Raw genomic sequence first — 26852 nt, 5'->3', positions numbered from 1 at the left:
ATTCCCTCTAAATTTTTTGGCAAAAATCTCAGGTCCCACGATCAAGAGGAACCTTAATCGATTTCATTCCATCATCTCACGAGTTCAAGTTAGTTAATGAAATTTAGGGTTCTTCATTATCACATTTGAACACCTTTGAGTTGCAAGCTTTAGTTCTAAGTTCACAAATCCAGGTTAGTTTCTACTATCTTCCATCAATTTGACCTTCTAATTACAGGTTTAGAACTCTAATTTTGGACAACTCAATCAATTTTAGGGCTCCATCATCATCTTCAAGGCATAGACTTCAATTCCAAGCTTTGGCTGCTATTATAGTACAAATTCAGGTTGGTTCCATCACTCTTCCATCAATTTTTACCTTCTGACAGCAGGTTTAGAACTCTGATTTGATGTTCAATCAATTGTAGGGTTAGTTACATCAATTTAAATAAGTTATTTGCCTTAAATTAGGTTATATATATATATTGTCTTTTGAGTTTGATTGAACTTGTTATTTTCTTCTCTTGTCATTTGCTTCATACCATAATGGTTTGAAGATGCTCATCAAGTGTTTGATTAAATGTCTGTGAAGAATGATTGATGGGCAGAAATGAAATGCATAACTCCTAACACCTCTTTTGTTATAGGCATCTGATATCGTTTTGATTCCACCAGGTAGTGACAATTCTAAACCATGATTAGATATGTTAATTGTTAAATATAATATATCATAAAATACTTGTTTTCTCTAAAATTTATAATTCGTGGAAAGACTTGTTTTATTTCATATTAATCGATATTTTGGGTAGAGGGGTGTGGATCTCTGTGCCCCCTCAGTATTGACTGAATATTTCTATTTTCTTCCTAGATTAAATCTAATAATACGAACGGGTCGAACCTTTGACCTTTTGGATCTTCTTGTTTTAATTCAATGTAAAACAACCTTTTCCTCTACAAGTAGTTGTTCCAAAAAATGCTTCTTTTATGATTTTATCCATACCTCAAGAATATCTCCAATGTTGACAATAAAGCATTTGACAGAGGTTTAATAGGAACCCATTTTCCATCCTTAAGAACTTGTAGTCCTTCAACTTAATGAAGTTGAAGGAGAATAGTTAGAGCAACTGAATTAGAGTGTGGTTTGACTTTTGAGGCCATTACTAGGTCAGGCTGAGGACAAGGTGGATAATAATTCACTCTCATACTCTTCACTCCATCTTCAAATAACTCTTCTATCACCTTTGTTTCGATTTGTAAAGCTTCCGACATTACTTTTATAGGAGTCATAGGTAGACTTTTCAATTCGAATGAATAGCTTTCTAATGTGTCCCTGCCAAATGGTAGAGAACCTTCTTTAGAAAAAATCATTTTCAACAATAAATATAGACGGCTAAACCGAAAAAAATCGCTTTGGTCCTATTAATTCACAATTTAAATCAACAGTTAGGACCATCTTTGATTGGACTATATATAGTTAGCTGTTAGGGATACAATTTTTTATCCTTTTTGAACCAAAACTATGATAGAGATGGAGGATAAGGGATAAGGGTACCTGAAAAGAAGAGGGAGCTTTGGAAATAAGTGAGGTTTCCTTCCATGGATGGCCAAGACTAATTCTTTGGTCGTGCGTTTTTTTTTTAGAAATTGGTAGTGTGATTTCATTGAACCTGACTGCTATTGTTTTTTGTTCTTTAAATGTAGTTTCTAGCATAATGACTTTTATTACTAATAATAGATACCAGAAACTTCGTAAATTCCTTGTAAATTTGTGGATTGTTTATCATGAGATGCTGCCATTAGTCATGAATTTTAGCGAGTGAAGCTAATTGTGCAACTAATGTTACAGTTTTGTAAGGTTCCATAGTTGTGCATAACTACAATATTGTATAAAATTTAAGAGTTAATTCCTATATAGCCCCCTACTTTGTGACCAGCTTTAAATATGGCCCCCAAATTTCTCTAAATTCAAATATGACCCGCTATTTTTAAGTTAATGCCCTAACTACCCTTACTTTAAATCCTTTTTCAAAATTAAAAATAAAAATAAAATCTTAATTCCACCTCATTTCCCTCTCAACCACACATCTCTCTTCATGTCAACTCTCTGCCTCTCTCCACATCACCTCTCTTTCCAACTCACCTCTCTCTCTCTCCAACTCACCTCTCTCTCTCCCCAACTCACATTCATCTTCTCCGATTGAAGTCGCCGGGCGGAAAATTTTCAGGTCCGCGACCTCAAAAAAAAGAAATTTCTCTCATGTCTCTCTCGTGAACAGACCAAGTCTGGTCTGTTCACAGCTCCCGCCGGATTTTTAGAGAGAGAGATGAGAGAAAAAAAAATCTTATTTTTTGGGGAGGTCGCCGGCTAAAAAAATTTCCGGCCGGCAACTTCAATCGGAGAATATGAAGGTGAGTTGGAGAGAGAGGTGAGTTAGAAAGAGAGGTGATGTGGAGAGAGAGAGAGAGAATTGACATGGAGAGAGATGTGGGTGGAGAGGGAAATGAGGTGGAATTAAGATTTTATTTTTATTTTTAATTTTGAAAAAGGATTTAAAGGAAGGATGGTTAGGACAATTACATCAAAAAAGGGGGCCATATTTGAATTTACAGAATTTTGGGGGCCATATTTGAAGTTGGTCACAAAGTAGGGGGCCATATAGGAGTTAACTCAAAATTTAACTATAAGTGAAGGTTAATTTTCTCCAAGACAAAAAACAAAGGAGAAAAAGTAAAGGAAAGAAGTGCGCCATCCCAGCTATGTTTTGTCTTGACATGTGGTTTGTTCTCCCAAGTCACGTCTCGTCTTCTGCTTAAGTAATTAATCTCTTCTCCATACGTGATCTTTATGACGTCACAAATCTGATCTTCTGGTCACGCGTTTTCGGCGTTGATCTTTTTAGGTTACTGCGTATTACAGCTACCGTGGACGCGTGGTTCCTTATGAGTGGGGGACGATCGCTCTTCCTAAAGCTCTTGAATCGTTTTGCCATCTGCCGAGTAACGTGAACCATCGATGACCCTAGTCGATGGTTAAAGGGTATGTTATTGTTTCCTAACGCCGATTGATTATCTCCACGCGTCCTTCTCCTACTAGCCTGGTGCGCGTTAGCTCGAACTCCTCCTCCTACCGCTGATTTCTCTGGCAAAAATCGTTTCACAAGTCGGATGACTCAAGAAGACATCGACACTCTTCGAGCTAGTCACGCGATTCCGGCTACTGTCGAGCTTCTTCTTCCCTCGCCTGAGGACAGGATTTGTCTTACTCGTGTTGGTGTTTACGAGGTCTTCTTCAACCTGGGGTTGGTGGTTCCTTTCCCGCTCTTTCTTGTTAAACTGCTGAACCATTATGGGCTTTAACTCTTCCAACTGAGCCCCAATGTCTTGATGACTATCATGGCGTTTTTCTTCCTCTGCCTTCATCAAGGTGAGAACGCGAGCTTCTATGCTTTTGATAAGATTTTTTCCGTTAAGTCCAGTGACCGGTGCTAGCATTATTTTTCTTCTCGTTTCGGTCCATTCTTCTCTGCTCCGAATATCCCTAAGGTTTATAAGGATAAATTCCTTTTTGTTCGTCCCTCCCTTTCATCCGAGGACTATGGTTTTGCTGTTCGTGTACCTGGTTCTTCCAACGTACGCCCAAAAATCATCCCTGATGAGGAAGACATTAAATGTTTTGAAACTTTAACCGCTCTGGATAGGGGGAGAGAGGGTTTCATTCCTGAAGGCGTCGCCGTTCCACAGGCTATTTATCACAACAGACGCTCCCTTCTCTTCCTGGTGAGTTTTGGTTGGAGATGTTTCTTCTTTTTATTTTTGGTATTCCTTTGTGTGTCTGATCTTCTTACCCTTCTTCTTCTTTTTAGCTTTCCTGGGAAAACGGGCTAAGGCTGAAGATATTCCATCTTCTTCTGGTGTCAAAAAATCTCGTACCAAATCTTTGGTCAGTCGGAGTTCAGCCGGCGTTGTTATTAGGGAACCTGTCGGTTCAGCTTCTCCTTCGATCCCTGCTAGTTCCTCTCCTCTTGTTCCTTTCTTGATTGGTCATGGGGTTGTGGCCTCCAAGACTAGAGCGAGTATTCATTTCTCAACTGATAAAGGGAAAACTTCGCCGGACCTGAGTTTAACGGCGAGAATGTCCAACTGGCCCAAAAATCTTTCTCGTCGCATGGTTTCTTTGATCGACGATATTTACCTTCACTTCCAAAATGAGGTATTTCTATTCCTGGTTTTTTGTTTTCTATTTCTCTTCCCTTTTCTGATTTTTTTTTGCGTTTTCCTTCTTTTTAGAGTTATCAGGTTAGCCATGATGTTGCATCCCAATTATCCTCGATCGGGCGTTTGGAGTCCCAGCTTGCGAAAGCTGAGAAAGATGCTTTGTCCTATAAAGTCGAGGCTGAAATCTTATCTAATGATGTGAGGATAATCTCTACCGAGCGGGATTCATGGAAGTTGGAGGCGGAGCAATCTAGGGCCAACGCTGAACTTTAGTCTTCTCAATCTGATGCTCGCGTTACCATTCTGGAGAAAAGACTTCAGGCTCTCTAAGAGAAAGAAGCTACTCTGATTCAACAGAGGGGAAAAGATAAAGCTGATCTTGAGGCTTCTCGTAGGAACATTTTTGAACTGGCCGAGTTGAACCGTCGGAGGACAATAGCAACTTTGTAAGGTGGAGATGAGTTCTTGGCGATCCTGAGGCAGCAACGTAAGTCCAGATTTTAAGTTGTCTGGGAGGCGGCTCGTCGCTTTTATGCTCCCAAGGGGTGTCTTGTCTTTCCAGGAAACGGCTGGCATGGGGAAGAAACGGCGGGCATGGGGGAAGGTGAATCTTAATGACGTATGGTATTTAATGAACGATTTGACGGGCTGAGTGGTTGTCAGGCATGCCTGACAACACGGAAGGGCATTTCCGGAAGTGAAATGTGTGATTTCACGGTTTTCTGACGGTAACGGCGACTAGGGGGCCATATGGGTATTTTTGCTAATTTAGGGGGCCAGGCGGGAAGCTGGTCACAAAGTTGGGGGCCATTAGGGAAATAACCTAAATGTTTTCAACCGTGGGATCAGGACGGAAGCATTTTGGTCCGAGATCGAGCATGTGACTCGCACGCCCCTCACATAACAGCTATTTGACGGGAAAATTGATTTTGGAAGCTAACGCCTAAACAAAAAATGTTTTCAGGGGTGTAGTCTTAACATAACTAAATAAATAGGGGTCATATACTTAAAGAAAAAAAAACCTTTTTAAAATATAGATATTGATCCTATTTGTTTAGTGCTATCATTATTTTAAGGTACATTGCATATATATTACAAATCGTTATTTTAGTTTTCATTGTAATTTTTCGATCATTAATCTCACCTATAGAACTTATTTTGCTCTCAACCCAAATATTTACATATGATTCAAGTGATTATTTTTATGACCGAAATATCTACTTGATTTATAGACGTCAATCACCTTTAGGATAAATAAATCACAACAATAAAAAATTCAAAACCCGTCACCACATCAAAATCTGACTCATGTGTCGGACCACCATGGATATTTGAGTTTATAAACGTTAATGGTTGTTTATAACTATTATTAGATTTTGATTAAGCTAATTTTTATATGAAAAATATGTGTATAATAAGGAGAATAATTATCCTCACATAGTCACTTGGTTAGACATACCCAAAATATTTAAACAAGGTGAATAATAGTAAAATATTTGGTTAATTTTTCTTGAAATTCAACATGATTAATTATTATTAAGATTTGTTGTTAGCTACACTAAACAACAATAGTACATAATGTCATCAACACCACCCACCACCACTAGCTCCACTACAAACAACCACCACCACCACCACCACATTTTTAAAATATTTTTAAGTATCAAATATATCCATTGGGTGGTATATTTGTGACAGACACCACTGGAAGAGAGAAATATGGTTCAACTGCCATAGTGCCATGACTTCATGTCTCATCACTTCACCACAATTATTAACATCTTTCCTATGCAACTTGATGATGAAGACGGCTTTCGACTACCTTTTCGACTACCTTTTCGACCTCGATAACTCGTCCCATTTAACACTTTAACTTAATCATTTTCGTGTCCGATAACGCTGTAATATTTTAGCTTCTTTTATAGATTGCTAACCTTGTTTCATCAGAATCCGGTTGTGCTAGCAAGTTGAGAAGCCATTGAAGAGAGAATGATACGTTTAATTCTAGACTACCATGTTCGGTGAGAACCCAAGGAAACAAGAGGGAGAAAGGGGAGTCCTTTATATAGAGGTGAAATGAATTCAAGTTGGACCTGAGGTGTGACAATTGTGAGAGATGAGGTCCTTAAAGCTTAAGTGGGGATTACTTCAGGGTACAATTTTCATGTACATGGAGAACCACAAATTAAGTTTAGAAAAATGCTATTTGGCCCGAAAAAAGGGTCGACCACAAACTGAAAGCTTCCGGGGTCAGCCCCTATTATGTTATTTATTGAGACATAATTTCATTTTATTCTAATAGAAAGTTAGATTGATAATCTCAATTTATTAATAAATAGATCTTATACTCTAGTTTATTTAAAGAAATAAAATATTTGATGATCCATTGATGTCCTTTTATCCAATTTTAGGAGTTTTGGCGACAGTTTTCTTAGCGTCATCGTTAACAAAGATCCGAACGCGATTACAACAGTGAGCGCTATCCAAGACATCATCTTTCGATATTATAACGCCTGTTAATTCTGGATGACTTCTCTCTATGATGGCTTTTGCTTGGACTCCTGGCATTCCAACTACTTCTGGAAAATAATGCGCAACTGCATTACCAATCAATTAATCAGTAACATTCAACATCTAGTTTTCCGAGTAAAGAGATGTATCCGTTACCACTGAATGGAGTAAACTCTTCAAAAAAGAAATCTGAGATTAGCCATTAGAGATTTATATCAAAAGAAATTAAACTTTTGCAGATATCAAATTTGTACCATAATTTACTTTGTCGAATCACATAACTTAGTTACTAGACTTGAATCATGGAGACGGTAGTATGATCGGTGAAATATTATATTTAGGGACCCTTATATTTATCCATCAAGTCATTGTGAAGATGATTGCTTTCACATATTACACAAACAATGTATTAATTTCCCGAAGAAGTGGGTCAAACCTAGTCTATTGCCTTTAATTGCTGGCCATGAAAAATGAGTTGAATTTAGACCGTTCATTCCAGCATGGATTTTTCGTTTTATTATAACAATAGAGGAACTAAAACTAACATAAGACATCTAAATAGGAAATTCTGAGAGCTTACCAGCACATCCAACACTTTGGCATGGAGGGTAAACCATCTTTGCTTATTTTTCTTTCTTATCTTCTTCTAATGAGATTGTTGAATGGTGTTATTCTCTTGTTTGTGGGTTTTTATAGAACACTATCAACATTATATATAACATTCAAATCTATAAAAATAAAGAAATATTTCTTGGACGATCTCAAAGTAATTATTATAGAACAAAAAAAGTATCAATAAAGATTTCTTAATTAATAATGTATATTTTCACCTGATTGAGTTACTAATTATTTATTCTCTTGTCCATGGGTTTTTATAGCAGTAGTATCAACATTCTAGATAACATTCGAATCTATAATAAGAATGAAATATTTCTTGGACGATCTCAAAGTAATGATTATAGAACAAAAAATCAATAAAGATTTCTTAATTAATAATGTATATTTTCACCTGATTGAGTTACTGCTTATACTGAGTCTAATAATTCTAGTAAAATAAAATTAATTTATTTCTTAATAAATAAGATAATCCTTTGTCCAATACAAATCTCTAAAATTACTTTATTTTTTTGTTTGACATGGCTATTTTAGTAGATATATATCACTAGTTATTCTAGAGATTTTGGAAAATATTTTTTTTAGTTTATGTATTAAAAATGTTTAGACCATAATAGATATCTTAAGAAACATAGTGTTCTTCGCTTGAGGTCTCTAAGATTCACTAGCCTCCAAATAAATTTTGCACGGAAAAGAATAAATACGAAAAAAAAAACTCTCTAAAATTTCATGTGGCACTCAAAATATTTAAAATTGGGTGTTAGCCCTAGCATGTATCTAATATCATACTTCCTAACGAAATAATATCATCATAAAAAGGGTTAATTCCATTGGCCCCCTAAAGATGACCAACTGAGTAAAATGGCCCCCTAAAGATGACCAGCTTCAAATTTGGCCCCCTTTTTCGTTTTTCCGTCTATTGGTCCGTTAGAGGTTAGAGACATGTTACTTTCTTGTCAAATTCACCCCTCTAACCATTTCTTCTTTGTCAGGTTAAACTTTTTAGGTCCTAACTCCCAAAGCTAATTAATACTTGTCAAAAAATCACCTAGACTACCATTTTTCTTATATTTTCTCTCTCTAACTTCACTCTAGTCTTCCATGACTCTTAACTCACAAAGAAAGGAAATATCTTACTTTCTCTCTCTAACTTCTCTATCTCTAACTTTAGATAAGAAATTCTAGGAGGTCAAGTTAATTTTCCATCATTTATGGTTCCCATAGGCCATAGCATTTGCTGGATATTAAAGTTGATGATTCAATTAAGGTATAAATTTGAAAACTGGGGTAGTGGGTTTCAGATGGATGATTTTGAATTTAACTCTCTCAATAATTTAACTAGGACTCAGAGACTCATTCGTGTTTAATTCTATAAGAACTTTATGTTGCCGTAGCTAAAGAGAAGAACTCGGCCAGTAATGTTCATAAGTTAACAGACTAAGGAATGACTAAAGAAGAATGTATTACAGAACTTCCACTCAATATTCATATATAAGCGAAAATATGATTGGCTTAACAGATAATTATAAAATCATCATGAATCACGATGCATATCCGAAGATTGAATTTGGTACTTGTATGCTAACATTATTATGTATCTGTTTAGTGATTAAGCTTGAAATTTGTAGCAAACAAAAGAAGATCATGATCTTTGATCTGGTTCGAGTTGCACTCTCAATTCGAAGATTTTAGAGAGAAAAAGTGAAAATTTATTGCTCTTTGATTTTCATTATCAAATAATAAGTGTACACACCTTCAACACTAAATATGCAATCTTAATCCATAATATCATCTTCTTATGGTTCAAATTTAAGATGTCGACCAACCGCAACCGCATATGCTCCTTGGCCTGCTCAAAGTCCACTATAAGTCAAAATTTTTTTTCAGACTTCATAGTCAAATCCATTTCCTAAATGACCTTACACATTCTCTCTCTTGATATCCAATTTAGGATTATCAAAGGTAAATAAATGTGATATATGTTTCTCATTTTCTTACAATTTCACCAAAATAAGTAGAGGGAAAATGAGAGAGGATAAAAGAAAGAGAGCACTAAAAGTGAAGGCAGACCAAAATTAACAACCAAAAAAAAATCCAAATGCAAGATGTAAAGAACCATTCTAAAGCTTTTGGTGGTTTTAATGGAGGTTTTGGAGTTTTAATAGAAATTGGTTAAAATGAAGAGAGATAAAAGTTTAGTAGAAATTTAAAGAGTTGATGTGAAGCTGGAGAGAGAGAAGAAAAAAAAATGAAAAAAGCAAATTGATTTGACATGTTATAAAGAGTCTTGAGATTCCAAATATTTTGAGCTAACATAGGTAGGGGTATTAATGGAAAGAAAATGCCACCTCACTAACGTCTAACGGAGCAATAGACGGAAAAATGAAAAAGGGGGCCATTTTGGTGAGTTGGTCATCTTTATGGGGCCAAAATGGAATTAACAGTCATAAAAATATGAAATAAAATAAGATACAATAAATCATTGGAAATGCCTAAATAGCAAGGTCAACCCATAATCGAGATGAAATCTCTTCGATTCTACATTGTACAAATTGAGAGAGGGAAAAACTTAAAAGATGTCTCAGGTAAAGGATTAATAGTTCAAAGAAGAGATTAGCGTTCTAATCAAATTCGTGTATCTGTCCATTCTGCAAGTAATATTGTGAATTCTTTACATCAACCAGATTTCACAAAGACAGGTCTGAAAAATTTCAGAAAGAGGACAAAAGACAACAAACGTTCCAAAATGACAAAAGATGTAACAAGACTATACTACCCGATTGTAATTTGGGTGCTTATGGGTCCTGACTTGTCCGGCCCATACAAAAAACATGCTAGGTCAACACGGGTTTTATCCCTATTAGACCTTTATTCTGAACACGGCGTGCTAGGCCCAATCCAGCAGAAGCCTAGGTTGGGCAAACCCCAGTCCGATCCATTTTTTGTTTTTCTATTCATTATTTATTGAAATCCCTATGAAGGATTTATATTCTTAAATTTTACTCCATACTAGGTATGACCCGTGACTTCGGCACGATTATTTAGATAGACAGATTTAAAAGCTCAAAATTATTTTAATTTAAGACGAAAAAAAAATTGTTCTTTACACGTGATAGTGTATGGCTTACTTAAGCTCATCAAAACTAAAGAATATAGATAGAGAAATTAAAGTAACTATAAAGATTACTGTTAGTGGTGGGAAATGAAATATATCTGTGAATTTCTATTTTCGTAAACATATTATTTATAAGTTGTTCGTTATAGAACTAAAATATGTCAATTTACTTATCACAGGGCTGATCTGTCCATGTCAAGGGCGTTTTGTGCAGAGCTGGTTTCTTCAGGCCGACCTCCCAGTTAGGGGAATGTGTGGTAGACCATCAGAGGTTTAGCTGTCCTGCTACCTTAAGCCGAGATGTTCCAAGAGACTTCTGGTCTGATCTTTGACTCTTCAGACGTTAGTCAACGTCTGGACATTTTATGCATCATCACCCAGCTCCTTGTTCCTTGTTCCTTGTTCCATGCTTCTGATCGTCAGTTCCCAATGAGGGAAAAACCTGCAAAGGGTTCGGAAACCCCTCTGACGCTCAAGACATTCATGGTGCTCTTTGCAGTAAAAGAATGGATATTGACCGATCCTTTTGGGGGCGAGTTGGGGAACTCTGAGTGATTTTGTGATCTTTTCGGGTGGAGAGATCGTGTCCTGAGAAGGACGACGTGGGGGGCCTTTTATAGGCGAAGTTAGGCCGACTGTGATTTGTGGCGGTGGTGAGGCGATGGCTGTCAAACCGTAAGGGAAGTTACCTCTTTTGCGTATTTAGGGTTTCTCTTCGAGTCTATCCCGGATATTTGATAAGTGAAAGTTCCTAAGTTCAAGGATACTTTCGTAGATATCTTGCCAGAGTGATAGACTCTAAAGGAGAAGTTTCCTCCTTTAGATACGTGGAGTTCGATCGGGCTTAAACACTTCAAGATGTGTGGCCGACTGAGATCTTTCTAGAAAGTTCAGGATTGAGTCATTAGGTCGCGCAACGCTGTTATCTCCCCAATTCTGGGTTTAAGATATGGGCCAAACCCGTAGAGAACCCCCTTATTCCTTTTGAGATCCCAGGGCTGATCTGTTCATGTCAAGTGCGTTTTGTAGAGAGCTGGTTTCTTCTGGACGACCTCCCAGTTAGAGGAATGTATGATGGACCATCAGGTGTTTAGCTGTCCTGCTGCCTTAAGTCGAGTCGATCCAAGAGACTTCAGGTCTGATCTTAACTCTTCAGGCGTTAGTCAACGTCTGGACATTTTATGTATCATTATGATTCCCATCACTCCTTAGTTGAAATTAAAGAGACTAAGGAGTAGAAGTAACTCGTGTGGATTTTTTATTTGAAGGTTTGAAGTCGTGGGTATTACCTGTCCCAGAGTTGTATCGCGAAGCTCTTTGGGTCTTACCTAGACCAGGGCTGTCTTGTGAACCTCCCAAGAAAATGAGGCTCGGTGTAATTGAGCTCGACCAAAGTGAGTTTCCTCGCTTGTTTGATAGAAAGAGCAAGAGGGATGCTAAACAATACAATCTGTCTTTTTGTTGATATTCCAGAGATGGTTGATATCTACTAAGCGGATATCTTCTTTGATTAAGTGTCGTCTTTGCCAGAGCTGAACCGGTTGTATTTTGTTTTGACGTGTGGTTTGCTTTTCCAAGACACGTTCATCTTTTGCTAGAGCAATCAATTTCTTTTCCATTCGTGATTTGGTGATGTCATAGACTTCATTTTCTGATCGCGTATTTCCGACGCTGATCTTTTGGGTTACTCCACGCGGTAACCTGTTTCATCATGCGCAGACGCGTGGAGTGTCGCGTCTGGTGGATGAAACACGTCTCCTCAAAACCTGCTGAAATTTCATTGGTAACCGCTGTTCTTGAGCCGTTCACGTCTCCCAGTCATTATTCCGCTGACTGTCTTTCGAGGTGTGTTTGGTCCTTGCTTTTAATGATCCTTCTTCATGCCTCAAGGGGTTCTCTAGCTATAAACAGCCTGCTTTGGCCTTCCAATTTTTCACCATTAAAAGTTTTGAAAGTCGACTGGAGAGATTTTACCCTTCTGATGTTGCTCTACCATTTCCTCCTCTCTTCAAGGATCCGAGATGAGGCCTCTGTTCGTTTATACCAGGTGCCTGGGTTGGGGAATGCTTCTTCATAACGACCGTGATAAAAGTCGAGTTTCTTCATAACGGTCGTGATAACCTCCCGCGCCGTTTTGGTTGAGCCCGCAGGAGGGTAAGGATTACCAATACTTCCTCCAACTTAGGTGTTCAGGACATGGTGATGATGCCAAGAGGGTTCTTTTGTCCTTGGTTATCTTCTGGCCTTGACTGCATTTTTGGAAAGGGGTACCTGGTAGCCTTTTATTTCCTTTCCAGCGGGGACATGTGATTCCTTTTGTGGCTCACGTTTCTTTGTTTTTTTCTTTGCCCTTAACCTTCCATTTGTGGGTTCGGGTTTCCCTCTTCTTTTTTGTAATTTCTTCTGTAATAGACCTAAGTGCATGTTGTGTCTTTTGGTGTCATTTGTTGTAATTTCTTCTGTAATAGATCCTTCTTATGAATTAATAAAGATTTGTTCTTTTCCTTTATACTTTTGCGCGGCATCTTATTTTCCACGTTCAAGTCTGTCGGTGTTCCATTTCTTAATTGTGACAGCTTGCCGCGACTCTTCGTCGATCATGCCCCATTATTGCGGCTTTTCAACCTTATAAATAAGTATGAAGATACGAAGGACTCCTACATGTTCCATCACGAGGGTGTAACCCGTGCCCGTGGGGCACGGACAGTTCTTTTATATGCATTATAGACCAAGTACATTGTGGATGATTATAAGTTACAGTTGAATGAATGTTTCGGTATTTATTCGTCATATCACTTCACAGTTTACTACACTGATAGGTAAATCTAATAAGGACTTACTATTAAAAGAGGTCGCAGGTCTTCTTCAGAAAAATATCTCATGTTCATCCAAATATCGCGTTTAAGGTACCTGAATAACATCACAGAAATTAGTAACATATAACATCACACTGTCAATGTAGAACCATCATAGTGAAAGATCTTAACAACACGTAAAGTAATAATATTGCAATGAGAGCATGTAACCATATCATTACCCAGAAAGTGAGTTGATGTACGACTCTGACACAACATACTTTATCTAAAAAGGTATTGCAATGGGAGCATGTAACTATAACCTATCTTAGCCGGTAAAGAATCAAGTGTGACTGTCATCTACTTGTTCCATGTAAGTAGCGAGAAAATAGTCCTAAAAACTAATACTTTTAATAAAGACACAATAACATACGAATTTGTAGGAATATAGATGATCCAATCTAAGGATGCTCACTACAATAATACTCATTTGGTACAACACGTAAACAGAAGTAGTAAAATTCACATAAACATTTAAATATGACAATAAAATCAATGGCATTTGTAAAAATACTTACAGATAAAAGAATGAGCTCAGAACCCGACTAGATGTCGTCTTTACGGTACACCATTGTTGCCAATTAAAAGGAACGATTGAGCAATATCCAATTTGAATAGTTATGGACACAATAAAATAAATTCAGAATATATCTAATTAGTAAAATTACCAAATTTTAGACTAATAAAAGTACTGACCTCTTAAAAATGTTCCTTTGGTGTGATTTGGAACATGGAGAAGTAAAAGGTTGACCTCTTCCAAATCGCATAATGACGTCAATGTCTACAGCATGAACGAATACAAAGGTCACGATAGCTAACTCACAAAAAATAACAAAAGTGGAATCTATATAAATTTAGGAATAACCTGACGCAAACATGTTTGTTTCAATTGTGCTTGATGCGCAATAAGTGTCTGCTGCAATGTATTCTAAACCTTAATGATGTAAATGTATTATCTAGATTGTCATAATAGTTAGATTAGAGCCATAAATAGATTAAAATAAAATAGTTTCCTTTCACATAATAAAACTTCACATACATAGTTGTTGATGGTAACAAAAAATATTTAAACTACAAAAACAATCATCAAAGTTTGTTCCTTTCTACAAAAGTATGATTGTTTTGTAGTTTCTATATGAAATGTGCATTCATTTGCAGATATCATCTATTTATTCTATACAAAAAGTATCACAAAATACATAGAGTTGGAAGACTTTAGCCAAAGTAGTTTTCAATCAAAATAGGTATGTAAGCTCTTCGAATTACTCTTAAGAAAGTAATTGTATCTACACGCACCCGTGACGACCAGTGTGAAGCATGCACAACAATCTGAAAAGTTATATCATTGCAATAGTTAGGATGACATAAAGATAGATTTTAAGGTCTTTAAAATAATAAGCAATATACACTTACTGTGTTTCGATGCTTCCATTCTCCCCATATATATCTTTTATTTCGCCTCTCAAAGTCTTGTACTTGTTGATCCCAACTCTATTAGTGAAAAAGAAAGTTAAATAGTTAATACTTGTTGAATTTGGGTACAATGAAAAAAAGAAGAAGTAAATATCATGAAAGATTACCTATAGCTATAATAAAACCTCAGGGTACACAATATTCGTAGTTGAGTTTTCTGAGGTTTCCGGTAATAAAACATGTAATCTATTTGAAGCCGTGCATCTTGACAATGCTACGTATAGTTGGCCATGGCTAAAAACTGGACTCCGCAGATCAACTCCAACAAACTTAACAGATTGTCCTTGAGATTTGTTAATTGTCATTGCATAAGCCAATCGAATTAGAAATTGTCTTCTTGTCATCCGAACAGGAACGTCTGCAGACGATGTTGTAAGAGATATTCGAGGCAAGAAAACTAAATCTCCAGATTTATCTCCGGTAATAATTTGAGCTTCAATTATGCGTGGAGCACATCGAACCACAATCAACCTAGTTCCGTTGCAAAGACCATCTTTTGGAGCAAGATTTCTTCATGACATTATTGGACAACCAACTTTTAGTTGAAGCTTGAAGGGAGGTAATCCTGGAGGATCGAGAGAGTTTAAATACTCATTGGGATAATTACCTCCTCCAAACCTATTGTCTTCTCCCTCTTCAACTAATTTATCAGCGGCTAAATAGACAATAGCCTCTCCTGGAAATATTTTTAATGCCTCCAAATTAATAAAGTCTACATCATCATTACGGGGAGATAAAATAGCTCTCTCTGTCAAGTACTTTGGAGATGATGTACCTAATATATTCAATCCAGGATAGGTTGAACACAATAACTCAGGTAGATTCTTACACCTGTGAATAAGTGGTAGTTGAACAATTTCACACGGGTTTGTTCCAATCTAAAAAAAAATATAACTATGTCAACCATTTGAAAGTTTGTAATAACACATAATTTATTAAAATAATGAATTGTTTGTTGGAAGAAGTAAGGAAGTACCTCAACCAAGAATTTTGCAAAATCAACATTTCCTGGCTCTGAATCAGCTAACCTCATGTTAAGACTCAATGTCAGGACAACAATAATCAACCAAAGTGGTGAACGTTTTAGTGAAGCGCCGACTATTTGTTCACGAACTCCTTTTGGTATTACAGGCAAGATTTGCCTAAAGTCACCGCCTAGAACAACTGTAATACCACCAAATGGGTTTTTGTTATCACAAATATCCTGAAGTGTTCGATCAACTGCTTCCACACAAAATCTATGTTACATAGGTACTTCATCCCATATAATTAGCTTAGTTTCCCTAAATAACTCAGCATGGATAGACTGCTTACGGAACCCACATATCGAATTATCTAAAATATCTAAGGGAATACAAAATGTTGAATGTCCTCCCACTAATAACAACGAAGCAATTCCAGATGAAGCAACACTTATAACAATATGACCCATACTACGACATTTGGTTGCAATCGTGTTGTATAAAAATGTTTTTCCAGTACCAGCACCTCCACTTAAAAAAAACACACTTCCCTTATTTTTGGTGACTGAATTTAAAATGACCCTATAAGCAGAAGATTGTTCAGCATTTAAACGATCGACGTTAACTTGTACATCTACTGTCTGACATTCATGTTGAATCATTCTATGCTCTAGTAATAATCTATTCCCAGGTTGATCATTCCAATTTTCAGTTGAAAGAGGCATAGGTTTGAAATGAGTTAAATCTTTGCCAGACTGTTGAAGTAGTTTATTTATAAGATATAAACCATAATCTGTGACTTGATTCTCGGACGGTGTCGTGATTCCAAATACTGTACGCAACTTGTGCGCCAGGTCATCACAAATATTAAGTGAAAACTGATTCCACAAATCATCTGAATTTGAAGGGAAACAATGCAAGAGAATAACAACGAACAGTTTTCTTAATTGATACCCAGTTTTCATTTTTATAGCTTCCTCTAAACACGGTACCCATTCGCCATTATCTTCTAAAAGGCCTCGAGAAATACATGCTAATTTAAATGTTTCACATAAAACACCATTTACTGTACGCAAACATTCAAATAATTGAGGACCTCTTATAATAGTCAACAATAATCTCAAATAAAACCTTTCACCACAATTTGGACTCGCAAAATACATTCTACCGATTGCAAATCCTTTTTTTCTAGAAGTTCATAAATGTTGTGGTTTATTCCAGACAAAGTGTTCTGGAAATTCTTGATAAGTGAATGCACGTGCATCTTCATTTAAAACACAACATTTAAAGAAGGCCAATAAAGTTGACGTTTGTTGTTCTGCTCTTGTTAAAATTGTTTCCCTCGAATCATCAGGGTTAAAAAGAACACGGTGCATACCTGGTAAATGAACTGCCAATCGCACAACTGTTGGGTTCTCCTCATGCAAAGTGTGGCCAAATATGCGCCAAGATGCTTCTGGTGGTCCGATGTATCGTGCATCCAGATATTGTTGAATCTCATATACTTTTCCCAACACAAAAGTAGCACGATCATATCCTTTGAAGATGTACTTATGGATATATTTTACGCAACGCAAACCCGCACAAACTTCAACGTTAATATGACAGTTGAACAACTTGGAAAGGTAAGCATTGTAAGGTACAATATCTCTATTATCGACAGGATGCCCTTTCACGGTATACACTTTACCAGTATCGCGACGACGATAGATTGGATAACCATCCACGTCTACTGTTGTCGACTCTGTAAACACTCGTGGAAACCTTTTAGTACACCTTCCGTCTTCCATGCAAATAGCATGTTTGTCCCGAGTACCACATGGCCCATGCACCATACAACTCTTCACAGTTTCAAAAAGTAGAGGATCTTCTTTAGGATCTGGAAATTCTGCTGAAACCAACCTATCAATTTGATCAACAATACGTACCTTGTCGGATTGTTGAAAGAAAATTAATGCATGCATATGAGGCAACCCACGTTTTTGGAATTCAATGGTAAAAACATGGCCAACTGTTTGACCTAAGATTCCATCTTTTTCAATCAACTTCATCAAATGTCTTCTTTTTAACTCGAACATGCGTGCAACTAAATCAGGCCTATCAAGGGAAGTCTGATTAGGCAGCAGAGCTGACGTGATTTCTGGCCAATGAGGATTCGCAGTCATTGTAATGAACAAATCAGGATGCTTGTTATAACGTGTGATGGCTAATGAATCCTGATAAAGTTCAAACATCATTCTTGGACTACCAGTAAATGAAGAAGGTAATATAAAACGTTGACCAACTTGATGTGGTTCCAATCCAGATTCCTCAATATCAGTGAGACCCTTGTAAAGTTCTGCACGAAGTTGGCTTGGTTTAGCGGATAATATGTCAATCGATTTTGCTCTGTCGCAGCCCAAGCATCTACTAAAAACTCTTGAAATAATTTCCCCCCCCTTCAAAATTGTTGTATACTCGGTTGGTCTATTGAAACATCTGTAACTATACCACTGCATTTGAGTTAATCGACTTGTTGATGATTTATTGTTTATGACATCCCACTGAGTTAACATGGGATTCCATCCAAGCTCGCCATACGGGAACAATAAAACATAATGTAAGGAAGATAAGTTGGATGACATTCATTTATTTTCATCAACCCATTGCCCCCTTTTAGGTGGATAACAATATCTCTCATTCCACTTTTTTCAGTACAATCCCCTAGCAAGATGACAAGAATTTCATCTGTTGATGGCAAATTATAACGACGTCTATTTGTTGACGAATTATAATGCAAGTAGGCTGGTAAGTTTTCCTTGGATGCATTTGATTGCATTAAAATTTCATAGGCCCGAAGATATATTCTTACAAACTTGTTATTTTGAAGCAAAACATCTTGGATTACTTTGAGAACATCTACTTCAAGACGTCGATCCCGACGTTTGCGACAATCGATTGCAGTATTTTGGTTAAATATGTAAAGTTGGGCGTAGGAAGCCTGCATTTCTAACTCAGGTATTAAAGAACATGTACGATGTCGTAGCTCACCGTGTATAGTGAATGACTTTGGCCCCCTACCATTTAACACCCTTGGCTCCATTGTTGACCCCAGACTTGTAAATGCGTTTGATGCGTTATACTCTCTAATGAATTTTCTAAAGTGTTTTGAGTATGCATCATTGCCATCGTATAAGTTTTTGAGTGCTTCAGGAGGTTCGATAAGTAAAGGTAATTTTATTTTTCCTTGCAAACAACCTGTCCCAAACAAAGGTCTTATGTTAGATGATTTTGTTAATTTTTCATCTTTCCAATACAACGCTTTGCAAAAGGGACACAAAACATCCATTTGACCCAAGAAATGACGTTCTTCATATACATGTACAACTGGAAGCATTTTTAAATTACTGACTTCAGTAGGACCTGGTCGTACAATGTTATGTGTAGTTGAAGATGCCCCTTGCTCAAAAATTGAATGTTGGCAACTTGTATCCACTTCATTAAGAACATCATGTACAGGAGAACGGGTGAGTGATCTTGTTATGACACTTTCAAAGTCGAAATCTAAGTTCCTTAGTTGAAGATCAGAATGTATGTCCAAACAATCAAGATGTGGAAGTCTATATAATAAAAATTAAATGGCTCAGATACCAAACCTCCGTATTGTGGATTGTGACCTGCACTCCCCTTGTAGTTAACAATCGAATCTGTACAAAATTCTCATAAGATTGTGATATATATATAGTAGCATTGTACAAAAATTCTTATAAGATTGAGATTGGTTAATTACAACTGTTATAAACCTCTATTACCATTTCATCCAAGTGGGAGTCAACCTATTTAAGAGAAAAAATATATATTTTTTAGTACCAACAAACAAACAAAATTGTGAAAATCAATTATACTAAAACATATATTGTACCTGTCCGTATATTGAGAGATTTGGCTCCGAGTCTTTAAAAAGACCATAGTAATTTCTCTTCCTTTGTCTCTCAGCCATGTTAAGAGATCTATTGTCAAAAGAATAATAAGATCTTCTATATGTTAATAATAAGATCTTCTATATGTTAATGTAACTTCTTAACCCACAAAAAACTCTATACACAGACATTAATTTATAGGCAAAGTTTCGAATCAACTATGCAACAATTTTAGGATCAAATGGAGTTCGTTAATCACACTGTTTTTCACTATAAGTTTCAAAGCAACATTGACAGAAACTCAAACCGCAAAAAAACAAAAGACTAATAAAACAATGTAAACTCAAATTCAACTCTCTCCCAGAATAAAATACAGTTGTTTAAATGCCAAACATGAAGGTGCCCATGAATTAAATTCATAGATCAAATCCATAGTCAAATTAGTGAAATTCATCATCAATAAGGCAACAAATATTCAATTTCGAGAGAGCGAAAAAGGTTTTGTGTGCGTGTGTGAGAGAGGGTCGAACAGCTACCGGTTGTGCGAGAGAGATCGCCTAACACACAAAAATTCACCAAAACTGTAAAGAGAAAAACGAAAAAGAATCATCTAACTGTAGAGAGAGAGAAGTAACAACGTTAAAGATTAAGAGACAAAACAATTAGACTAAATTGTTGATACAAACAGAAAAAGATCGAAAACCAAGATTCTTCATCTATCCGAGAGATTGTTCTAAAGAAAAATCTTGAAATTCTTTTCAATTGGATTAAAATTTGGAAGTTCGACAAAAAAATGCTCTGTTCCATAACATAAGCGAAAACATGTTCGAAATGCAGAACCCATAATAGAGGAGACGTTAAAGCTATGGCTCACTCTGCAAAGGAACTTCAAAATCATCAAATACATTCCGTCAACTGATTATATAAGCGTCAAGAAGTACGTATATGTCGATGTTAGAGCTCGAAGATATGGTTTCGGTATTGGAAGTTCTAATAGAAATTACTGAAAGAAATGGATAAACAATACATAATCACATTTAGAGCACTAGCGATACTACTTATTAAAATGGAATAGTATTTTCTAATAGAGCACTGGCGATACTACTTATTATAATGGAACAGTATTTTCTAATAGAGCACTGGCGATACTACTTATTCTAATAGAAGATCTAATAGAAGTTACTAATAGAAGCCATGGCGATACTACTTATTATAATGTTTGAATTTGACACCTTGGGCAATTTTAATAATGGAACTTGACCTAGAAACTCAACTACTGTTCTTCCAAAGTTGGATTCAAATAACGATAAGAACACTGTTATGCATGGGGTTTGGGTATTCGAACAATAAGTTCTAGAGAGAGGAGCTGCCAAATAAAATCAAATAAGAACAATGATCAAAATATAACCTAAATATGATCAAAATATAACCTAAAAACTATATACTGTGAAACTCATATTTAACCTTAAGAATTTAATTTAACACAAACAATTATGAAAACTAACAAAACAATTCAACTTAACAAAAACAACTTTAAAAAAAAAGTTAGCCAAAATTACCTGGAACTACTACCTTGAAAACCCTACATCAAGAAAGAGAGATACCTGCGACAATTGCAATAAACGACGAAGTTGGAGCGAACTTTAATAGACAAAGAATTCAAGAATATGAAGTTTTTCTTATGAGAGGATTGATGAGATACTAATATCCTTATTTATTCATCTTCTCACAAAGATGCTCATTAAGCATTTTTTTTTTCTTCTAAACATTTAGCTAAGCATTTTTTTTCTTCTAAACATTTAGCGAAGCATTTTTTTTTCTAATTCAATGTCACATACAGTTTATATGAATCTAAAAACTACTCAAATGCTTTACAAAAAGTCTAGAGAGTTTGCTGGATGTCGTTATGATTTGACTCCGAATCGTACAAAATTAGATTCAAATAATGTATTCTTACAAACTAAATTCAAGTAACATGATTTGACTCTAAAAACTACTCAATGATTTTCAAGTGTTATTTAAGAAACAAAATCAGATTCAAATAATGAGGGCGAACTTTGCTTTCGATGCCGTTATGATTTGACTCTGAAATCGTCAACTTTTCGGCCGCATTTTTGCTCCCACTTTCAAGTGAGGATCTATAGCAGATTTCGGTTTTTAAAGGCCAAGGATGTGCATTTTTCTTTTTTGGAGAACATTGTAAATTGACAACAAAAGTAGAAAAAAAGAGTCGTGTTGTGCTAAGGTTTAAAGTAGAATACTTTAATGGTTACACCCACTTCTGCAAATTTTAATCACAATGCAATCCGAAGATAAAACAGTATATTACTAAGAAGAAAGATAATGTAATTAATATACTATAAATTTGGTGATATGACCTTACTTTGATTCTTGGCTAAATGCTCAACAAAACTCATACTTGGAACAAAATAGAAAAGATGTAAATAAAGAAACGTATAAGTAGTAGGAGCCAAACTATGATACTTAATCTGAGTTTTGGAATAACTCAAGGAGGTACTTGAACTCTAAATAGAAGGAGGTACTTGAACTGAGATTTAATTTAAACTAAATGAGGAATGCATCAAATGAAAGCTCACCTTAACATAGAATGCATCAAATGAAAGTTCAAACCTAACCTTGATTCACCTGAAAATGAAAGCACAACAAAGTTATTTTTTATTCAGGAAAAGTTTGAACCCGAATTACAGCAAAAGGGAAGTTCAAACCTAACCGAAATTTTACAGCAAAAGGGAAGTTCAAAAGGGAATTACAGCAAAAGGGAAGTTCAAACCTAACCGAAATTTTTATTCAAGAAAAGTTTGAACCCGAATTTAGAACTCTAGTTACGAAACCAAAAATAAAAATCCAATGAATCCAAAGAGATTTCAGTGAAGTAAGTTGGTACAAAGAGATAGATACATCATGATTGAACCCAAAAAGATAGATACATCATGATTGAACCCAAAGAGATAGATACATCATGATTGAACCCAAAGAGATAGATACATCATGATTGAACCCCAATTACAGCAAAATTTAGAACCCATGAATGATGTTAACCAAAGAAACCTAATTAGTTTAGAAGAAACCTAATTACCAAAAAAACCCAAACTTCTACTACAAACCAAGGGGATTTCAGAGAAATAAGTTGGTACAAAGAAGTAGATACATCATGATTGAGAGAAAACTTTGGAGAAGAAAAGCATATGGAAAAATATTGCTTCCCCTTTCATTTGAATGGTCTGTAAACTGAGCCACCAAAACAAAAATCCTAGATTGAGACTGAAAAATCTATATATAGAGAGAGAGAGAGATAAAGAGATACCTTCTTCCAGAAGAGATACCAACCAAGAAGTTGGGAGAAGGAGAGGTTGAACCCCACAACTTCTCTGCCAGAAAGATGAGGGAGTGAGAGATCGTGAAGATGATAGAGAGTGTGTTTGGGCGGGAATGAGCGGGAATGTGTGTTTGGGATGGGGAAGGTTGAAAAGAAAAGCATCTATTAAACTTAATCTGAACCGTCCAAGACACTTTGTAAGGATAAATCCTAGCCACTAAGTGAGGAGGGTATATTCTAAAAAGATACCCTCCTCTTTTATTATATAGATGACTCTCCTAATGGTTAGCGGAACTCTCCTTGGTAGCGACGTGAGGGTTGCCTTTTACATGGTTCTGAATGAGGAAGATTTCTCTATCGAACACTTCTGCATGGAGGTTGTTTGTGAAGGTTTTGTTGATGTTCTTCGTCTTTAAGATCTGCTAAACGAAGATCATCTGCTTACTTTAAGTTTATCCAGGCCTCTCTATCCTCTAGTCTACTCTCTGACCGGCACCACAAGCACCTCTGAACCGGCTTTCTTCTCTGTGGTTGGGTTTCTGGTTCGTAGTCGTGGGTGCGGCCGTCTTCTAGCTGTTATGGTCAGAATTTCGGTGGACATTGGCAATCCTCTCTCTTCCCCTTCTGATGCTTAGAAGCTCTGTATCTTGTTTTTTCTTTCACATATGTAAGCAAACAGCTAATATAATTAGTCCTATACTTACTAATGCAACTTCCTGAACTTACTACTGATGATGCATAAAATGTCCAGACGTTGACTAACGTCTGAAGAGTCAAAGATCAGACCAGAAGTCTCTTGGAACAGCTCGGCTTAAGGCAGCAGGACAGCTAAACCCCTGATGGTCCACCATACATTCCCTTAACTAGGAGGTCAGCCGGAAGAAACCAGCTCTGCGCAAAACGCCCTCGGCATGGACAGATCAGCCATGCGATCCTTAAAGGAATAAGGGGGTCTTCACAGGTTCGGCCCATATCTAACACCCTGAACTGGGGAGATATCAGCATTGCGCAACCTAATGACCTAATCCCGGACTTTCTAGAGAGATCTCAGTCGGCCACACATCTTGAAGTGTTTAAGCCCGATTGGACTCCACATATCTAAAGGAGGAAACTTCTCCTTTAGAGTCTATCACTCCGGCAAGATATCAACGAAGTATCCTTGAACTTAGGAACTTTCACTTATAAAAGATCCGGGATAGACTCGAAGAGAAACCCTAGATACGCAAAAGAGGTAACTTCTATTACGGTTTGACGGCCACCGCCTCACCACCGCCACTAATCATAGTCGGCCTAACTTCCCCTAAAAAAGGCCCCCACATCGTCCTTCACAGGACACGCTCTCTTCCCCAAAAAAAACACGATCTCTTCGTACCAGAAGGATCACCCCCCAAAAACAGAGTTATCACAACTCGCCCCCCAAAAGGATCAATCAACATTCATTCTTTTATTACAAAGATCACCTAGACTGTCTTTAGCGTCGGAGGGGTTTCCGAACTCTTTGCAGGTTTTCCCCCCTCGGGAACAGACGAACATGAGCAAGGAGCAAGGAGCAGGGAGCCAGAGCAGAGAAGCAGAGCAGAGAAGCAGAGCAGAGAAGCAGAGCTGAACAGAGGAATCTCTCCTCTCGTAAGAGAATATACCATCATAACGGAGGCCATCATGCATCAACTCCCTTTTCCATATTGATTTAACCGGGAGCAAATTTTCGACATCAGCAATTGGCGCTAGAACGAGGGGGATCTCTGCAGCAAATCATCACATTCGGTAACCCGAATCTTATTCAATACTTTTTCAGAACTAACCACTCTCTATAAAGATCTATCAGGAAAACATAATGTCGGGACTGGAAGAGGTCACCAATCCAGAGGCGGAGCCACCTCTTCCGGAAAAATAAACGCTCGGAACCGATGTGCTGGCAGAAGAAAAAGTCTAAGAAGAAGAGGAAAGAACAACAGACCTTACCGTACCCATACAGATTGGAGAAAAGGCCACAGAAGTGACTTATGTCGGGAGTACTCTAGATGAAGACGAGAAGGCGGAACTGGCCAATTTTTTGAGAGCACAGCGCCACGTCATTGCGTTCGGGACTGACGAAGTACCTGGGATAGACCCTGGGATCATCACTCATAAATTAAACATCAGAGAAGGAAGCAAGTCGGTGAAGCAAAAGAAAAGGAATGTTTCATTAGACAATCAGGCAGAAATAGCCGAGCAGGTCGAAAAACTCTTAGCGTCGGGAGTAACACTATAAAAAACATGCTCATTAGGGACAGACGCTTTTTGCATCTGCCCCCTATAAATGCACATCTGGGACAGTCTTATAGGCATCTGCCCCTAAAATCTATGTATCTGGGGCAGTTTAACACTAAGTTAGTTTTGGAACAACTCATAAAAAAAAGTGTTATTAGGGTCAGATTTTCCTAAACCCGAGAACTAAGGAAAATCCCCGTCCCCAATTCGAGAATTTTGCGGGAAAATTCCCTCTAAATTTTTTGGCAAAAATCTCAGGTCCCACGATCAAGAGGAACCTTAATCGATTTCATTCCATCATCTCACGAGTTCAAGTTAGTTAATGAAATTTAGGGTTCTTCATTATCACATTTGAACACCTTTGAGTTGCAAGCTTTAGTTCTAAGTTCACAAATCCAGGTTAGTTTCTACTATCTTCCATCAATTTGACCTTCTAATTACAGGTTTAGAACTCTAATTTTGGACAACTCAATCAATTTTAGGGCTCCATCATCATCTTCAAGGCATAGACTTCAATTCCAAGCTTTGGCTGCTATTATAGTACAAATTCAGGTTGGTTCCATCACTCTTCCATCAATTTTTACCTTCTGACAGCAGGTTTAGAACTCTGATTTGATGTTCAATCAATTGTAGGGTTAGTTACATCAATTTAAATAAGTTATTTGCCTTAAATTAGGTTATATATATATATATTGTCTTTTGAGTTTGATTGAACTTGTTATTTTCTTCTCTTGTCATTTGCTTCATACCATAATGGTTTGAAGATGCTCATCAAGTGTTTGATTAAATGTCTGTGAAGAATGATTGATGGGCAGAAATGAAATGCATAACTCCTAACACCTCTTTTGTTATAGGCATCTGATATCGTTTTGATTCCACCTGGTAGTGACAATTCTAAACCATGATTAGATATGTTAATTGTTAAATATAATATATCATAAAATACTTGTTTTCTCTAAAATTTATAATTCGTGGAAAGACTTGTTTTATTTCATATTAATCGATATTTTGGGTAGAGGGGTGTGGATCTCTGTGCCCCCTCAGTATTGACTGAATATTTTTATTTTCTTCCTAGATTAAATCTAATAATACGAACGGGTCGAACCTTTGACCTTTTGGATCTTCTTGTTTTAATTCAATGTAAAACAACCTTTTCCTCTACAAGTAGTTGTTCCAAAAAATGCTTCTTTTATGATTTTATCCATACCTCAAGAATATCTCCAATGTTGACAATAAAGCATTTGACAGAGGTTTAATAGGAACCCATTTTCCATCCTTAAGAACTTGTAGTCCTTCAACTTAATGAAGTTGAAGGAGAATAGTTAGAGCAACTGAATTAGAGTGTGGTTTGACTTTTGAGGCCATTACTAGGTCAGGCTAAGGACAAGGTGGATAATAATTCACTCTCATACTCTTCACTCCATCTTCAAATAACTCTTCTATCACCTTTGTTTCGATTTGTAAAGCTTCCGACATTACTTTTATAGGAGTCATAGGTAGACTTTTCAATTCGAATGAATAGCTTTCTAATGTGTCCCTGTCAAATGGTAGAGAACCTTCTTTAGAAAAAATCATTTTCAACAATAAATATAGACGGCTAAACCGAAAAAAATCGCTTTGGTCCTATTAATTCACAATTTA

At 36.7% G+C, this 26852-nt stretch overlaps 2 protein-coding genes, 3 long non-coding RNA genes and 1 pseudogene across 6 annotated transcripts; 1 reads left to right on the top strand and 5 right to left on the bottom strand.

Moving 5' to 3' along the window:
• Nucleotides 1-6482: 6482 nt before the first annotated feature.
• Nucleotides 6483-7056, bottom strand: LOC147557517 (uncharacterized). Its single transcript, XR_015234048.1, has 2 exons — nt 6960-7056; nt 6483-6791 (listed from the first exon to the last, which is right to left on the bottom strand). It is a non-coding gene; the product is annotated as an uncharacterized LOC147557517 (long non-coding RNA).
• Nucleotides 7057-7247: 191 nt separating this feature from the next.
• On the top strand, nt 7248-12944 carry LOC147557516 (uncharacterized). The gene is made up of 3 exons (XR_015234047.1): nt 7248-7313; nt 10615-11571; nt 11704-12944. It is a non-coding gene; the product is annotated as an uncharacterized LOC147557516 (long non-coding RNA).
• Nucleotides 12945-13319: 375 nt separating this feature from the next.
• On the bottom strand, nt 13320-15860 carry LOC147557515 (uncharacterized; annotated as a pseudogene).
• A 146-nt stretch (nt 15861-16006) lies between these two features.
• Nucleotides 16007-16888, bottom strand: LOC147557514 (uncharacterized). Its single transcript, XM_086658879.1, has one exon. It carries the CDS (start codon nt 16886-16888, stop codon nt 16007-16009), a length of 882 nt encoding a protein of 293 aa, XP_086515005.1.
• Nucleotides 16889-16921: 33 nt separating this feature from the next.
• On the bottom strand, nt 16922-18349 carry LOC147557513 (uncharacterized). The gene has a single exon (XM_086658878.1). It carries the CDS (start codon nt 18347-18349, stop codon nt 16922-16924), a length of 1428 nt encoding a protein of 475 aa, XP_086515004.1.
• Nucleotides 18350-19634: 1285 nt separating this feature from the next.
• Nucleotides 19635-23020, bottom strand: LOC147557512 (uncharacterized). Of its 2 annotated transcripts, XR_015233533.1 has the most exons (4): nt 22950-23020; nt 22222-22270; nt 21184-21228; nt 20128-20205 (listed from the first exon to the last, which is right to left on the bottom strand). It is a non-coding gene; the product is annotated as an uncharacterized LOC147557512 (long non-coding RNA). The 2 variants fall into 2 exon arrangements; XR_015233534.1 differs by lacking the exons at nt 20128-20205; nt 22950-23020 and adding an exon at nt 19635-19714 and having other exon boundaries at nt 22222-22295.
• Between the last annotated feature and the right edge of the window lie 3832 nt (nt 23021-26852).

Source organism: Eschscholzia californica, unplaced genomic scaffold (assembly GCF_041429995.1).
Source record: "Eschscholzia californica isolate CP2 unplaced genomic scaffold, dmEscCali1.0.p SCAF_2, whole genome shotgun sequence".
Lineage (NCBI taxonomy): Eukaryota > Viridiplantae > Streptophyta > Magnoliopsida > Ranunculales > Papaveraceae > Eschscholzia > Eschscholzia californica.
This window is presented reverse-complemented; position numbering and strand designations above follow the sequence as displayed.

Excerpts from the sequence above, each read along its gene's own strand:
- LOC147557514 (XM_086658879.1), bottom strand. The coding sequence starts at position 16,888 with ATGTATTTTGCGAGTCCAAATTGTGGTGAAAGGTTTTATTTGAGATTA.
- LOC147557513 (XM_086658878.1), bottom strand. The coding sequence starts at position 18,349 with ATGTCATCCAACTTATCTTCCTTACATTATGTTTTATTGTTCCCGTAT.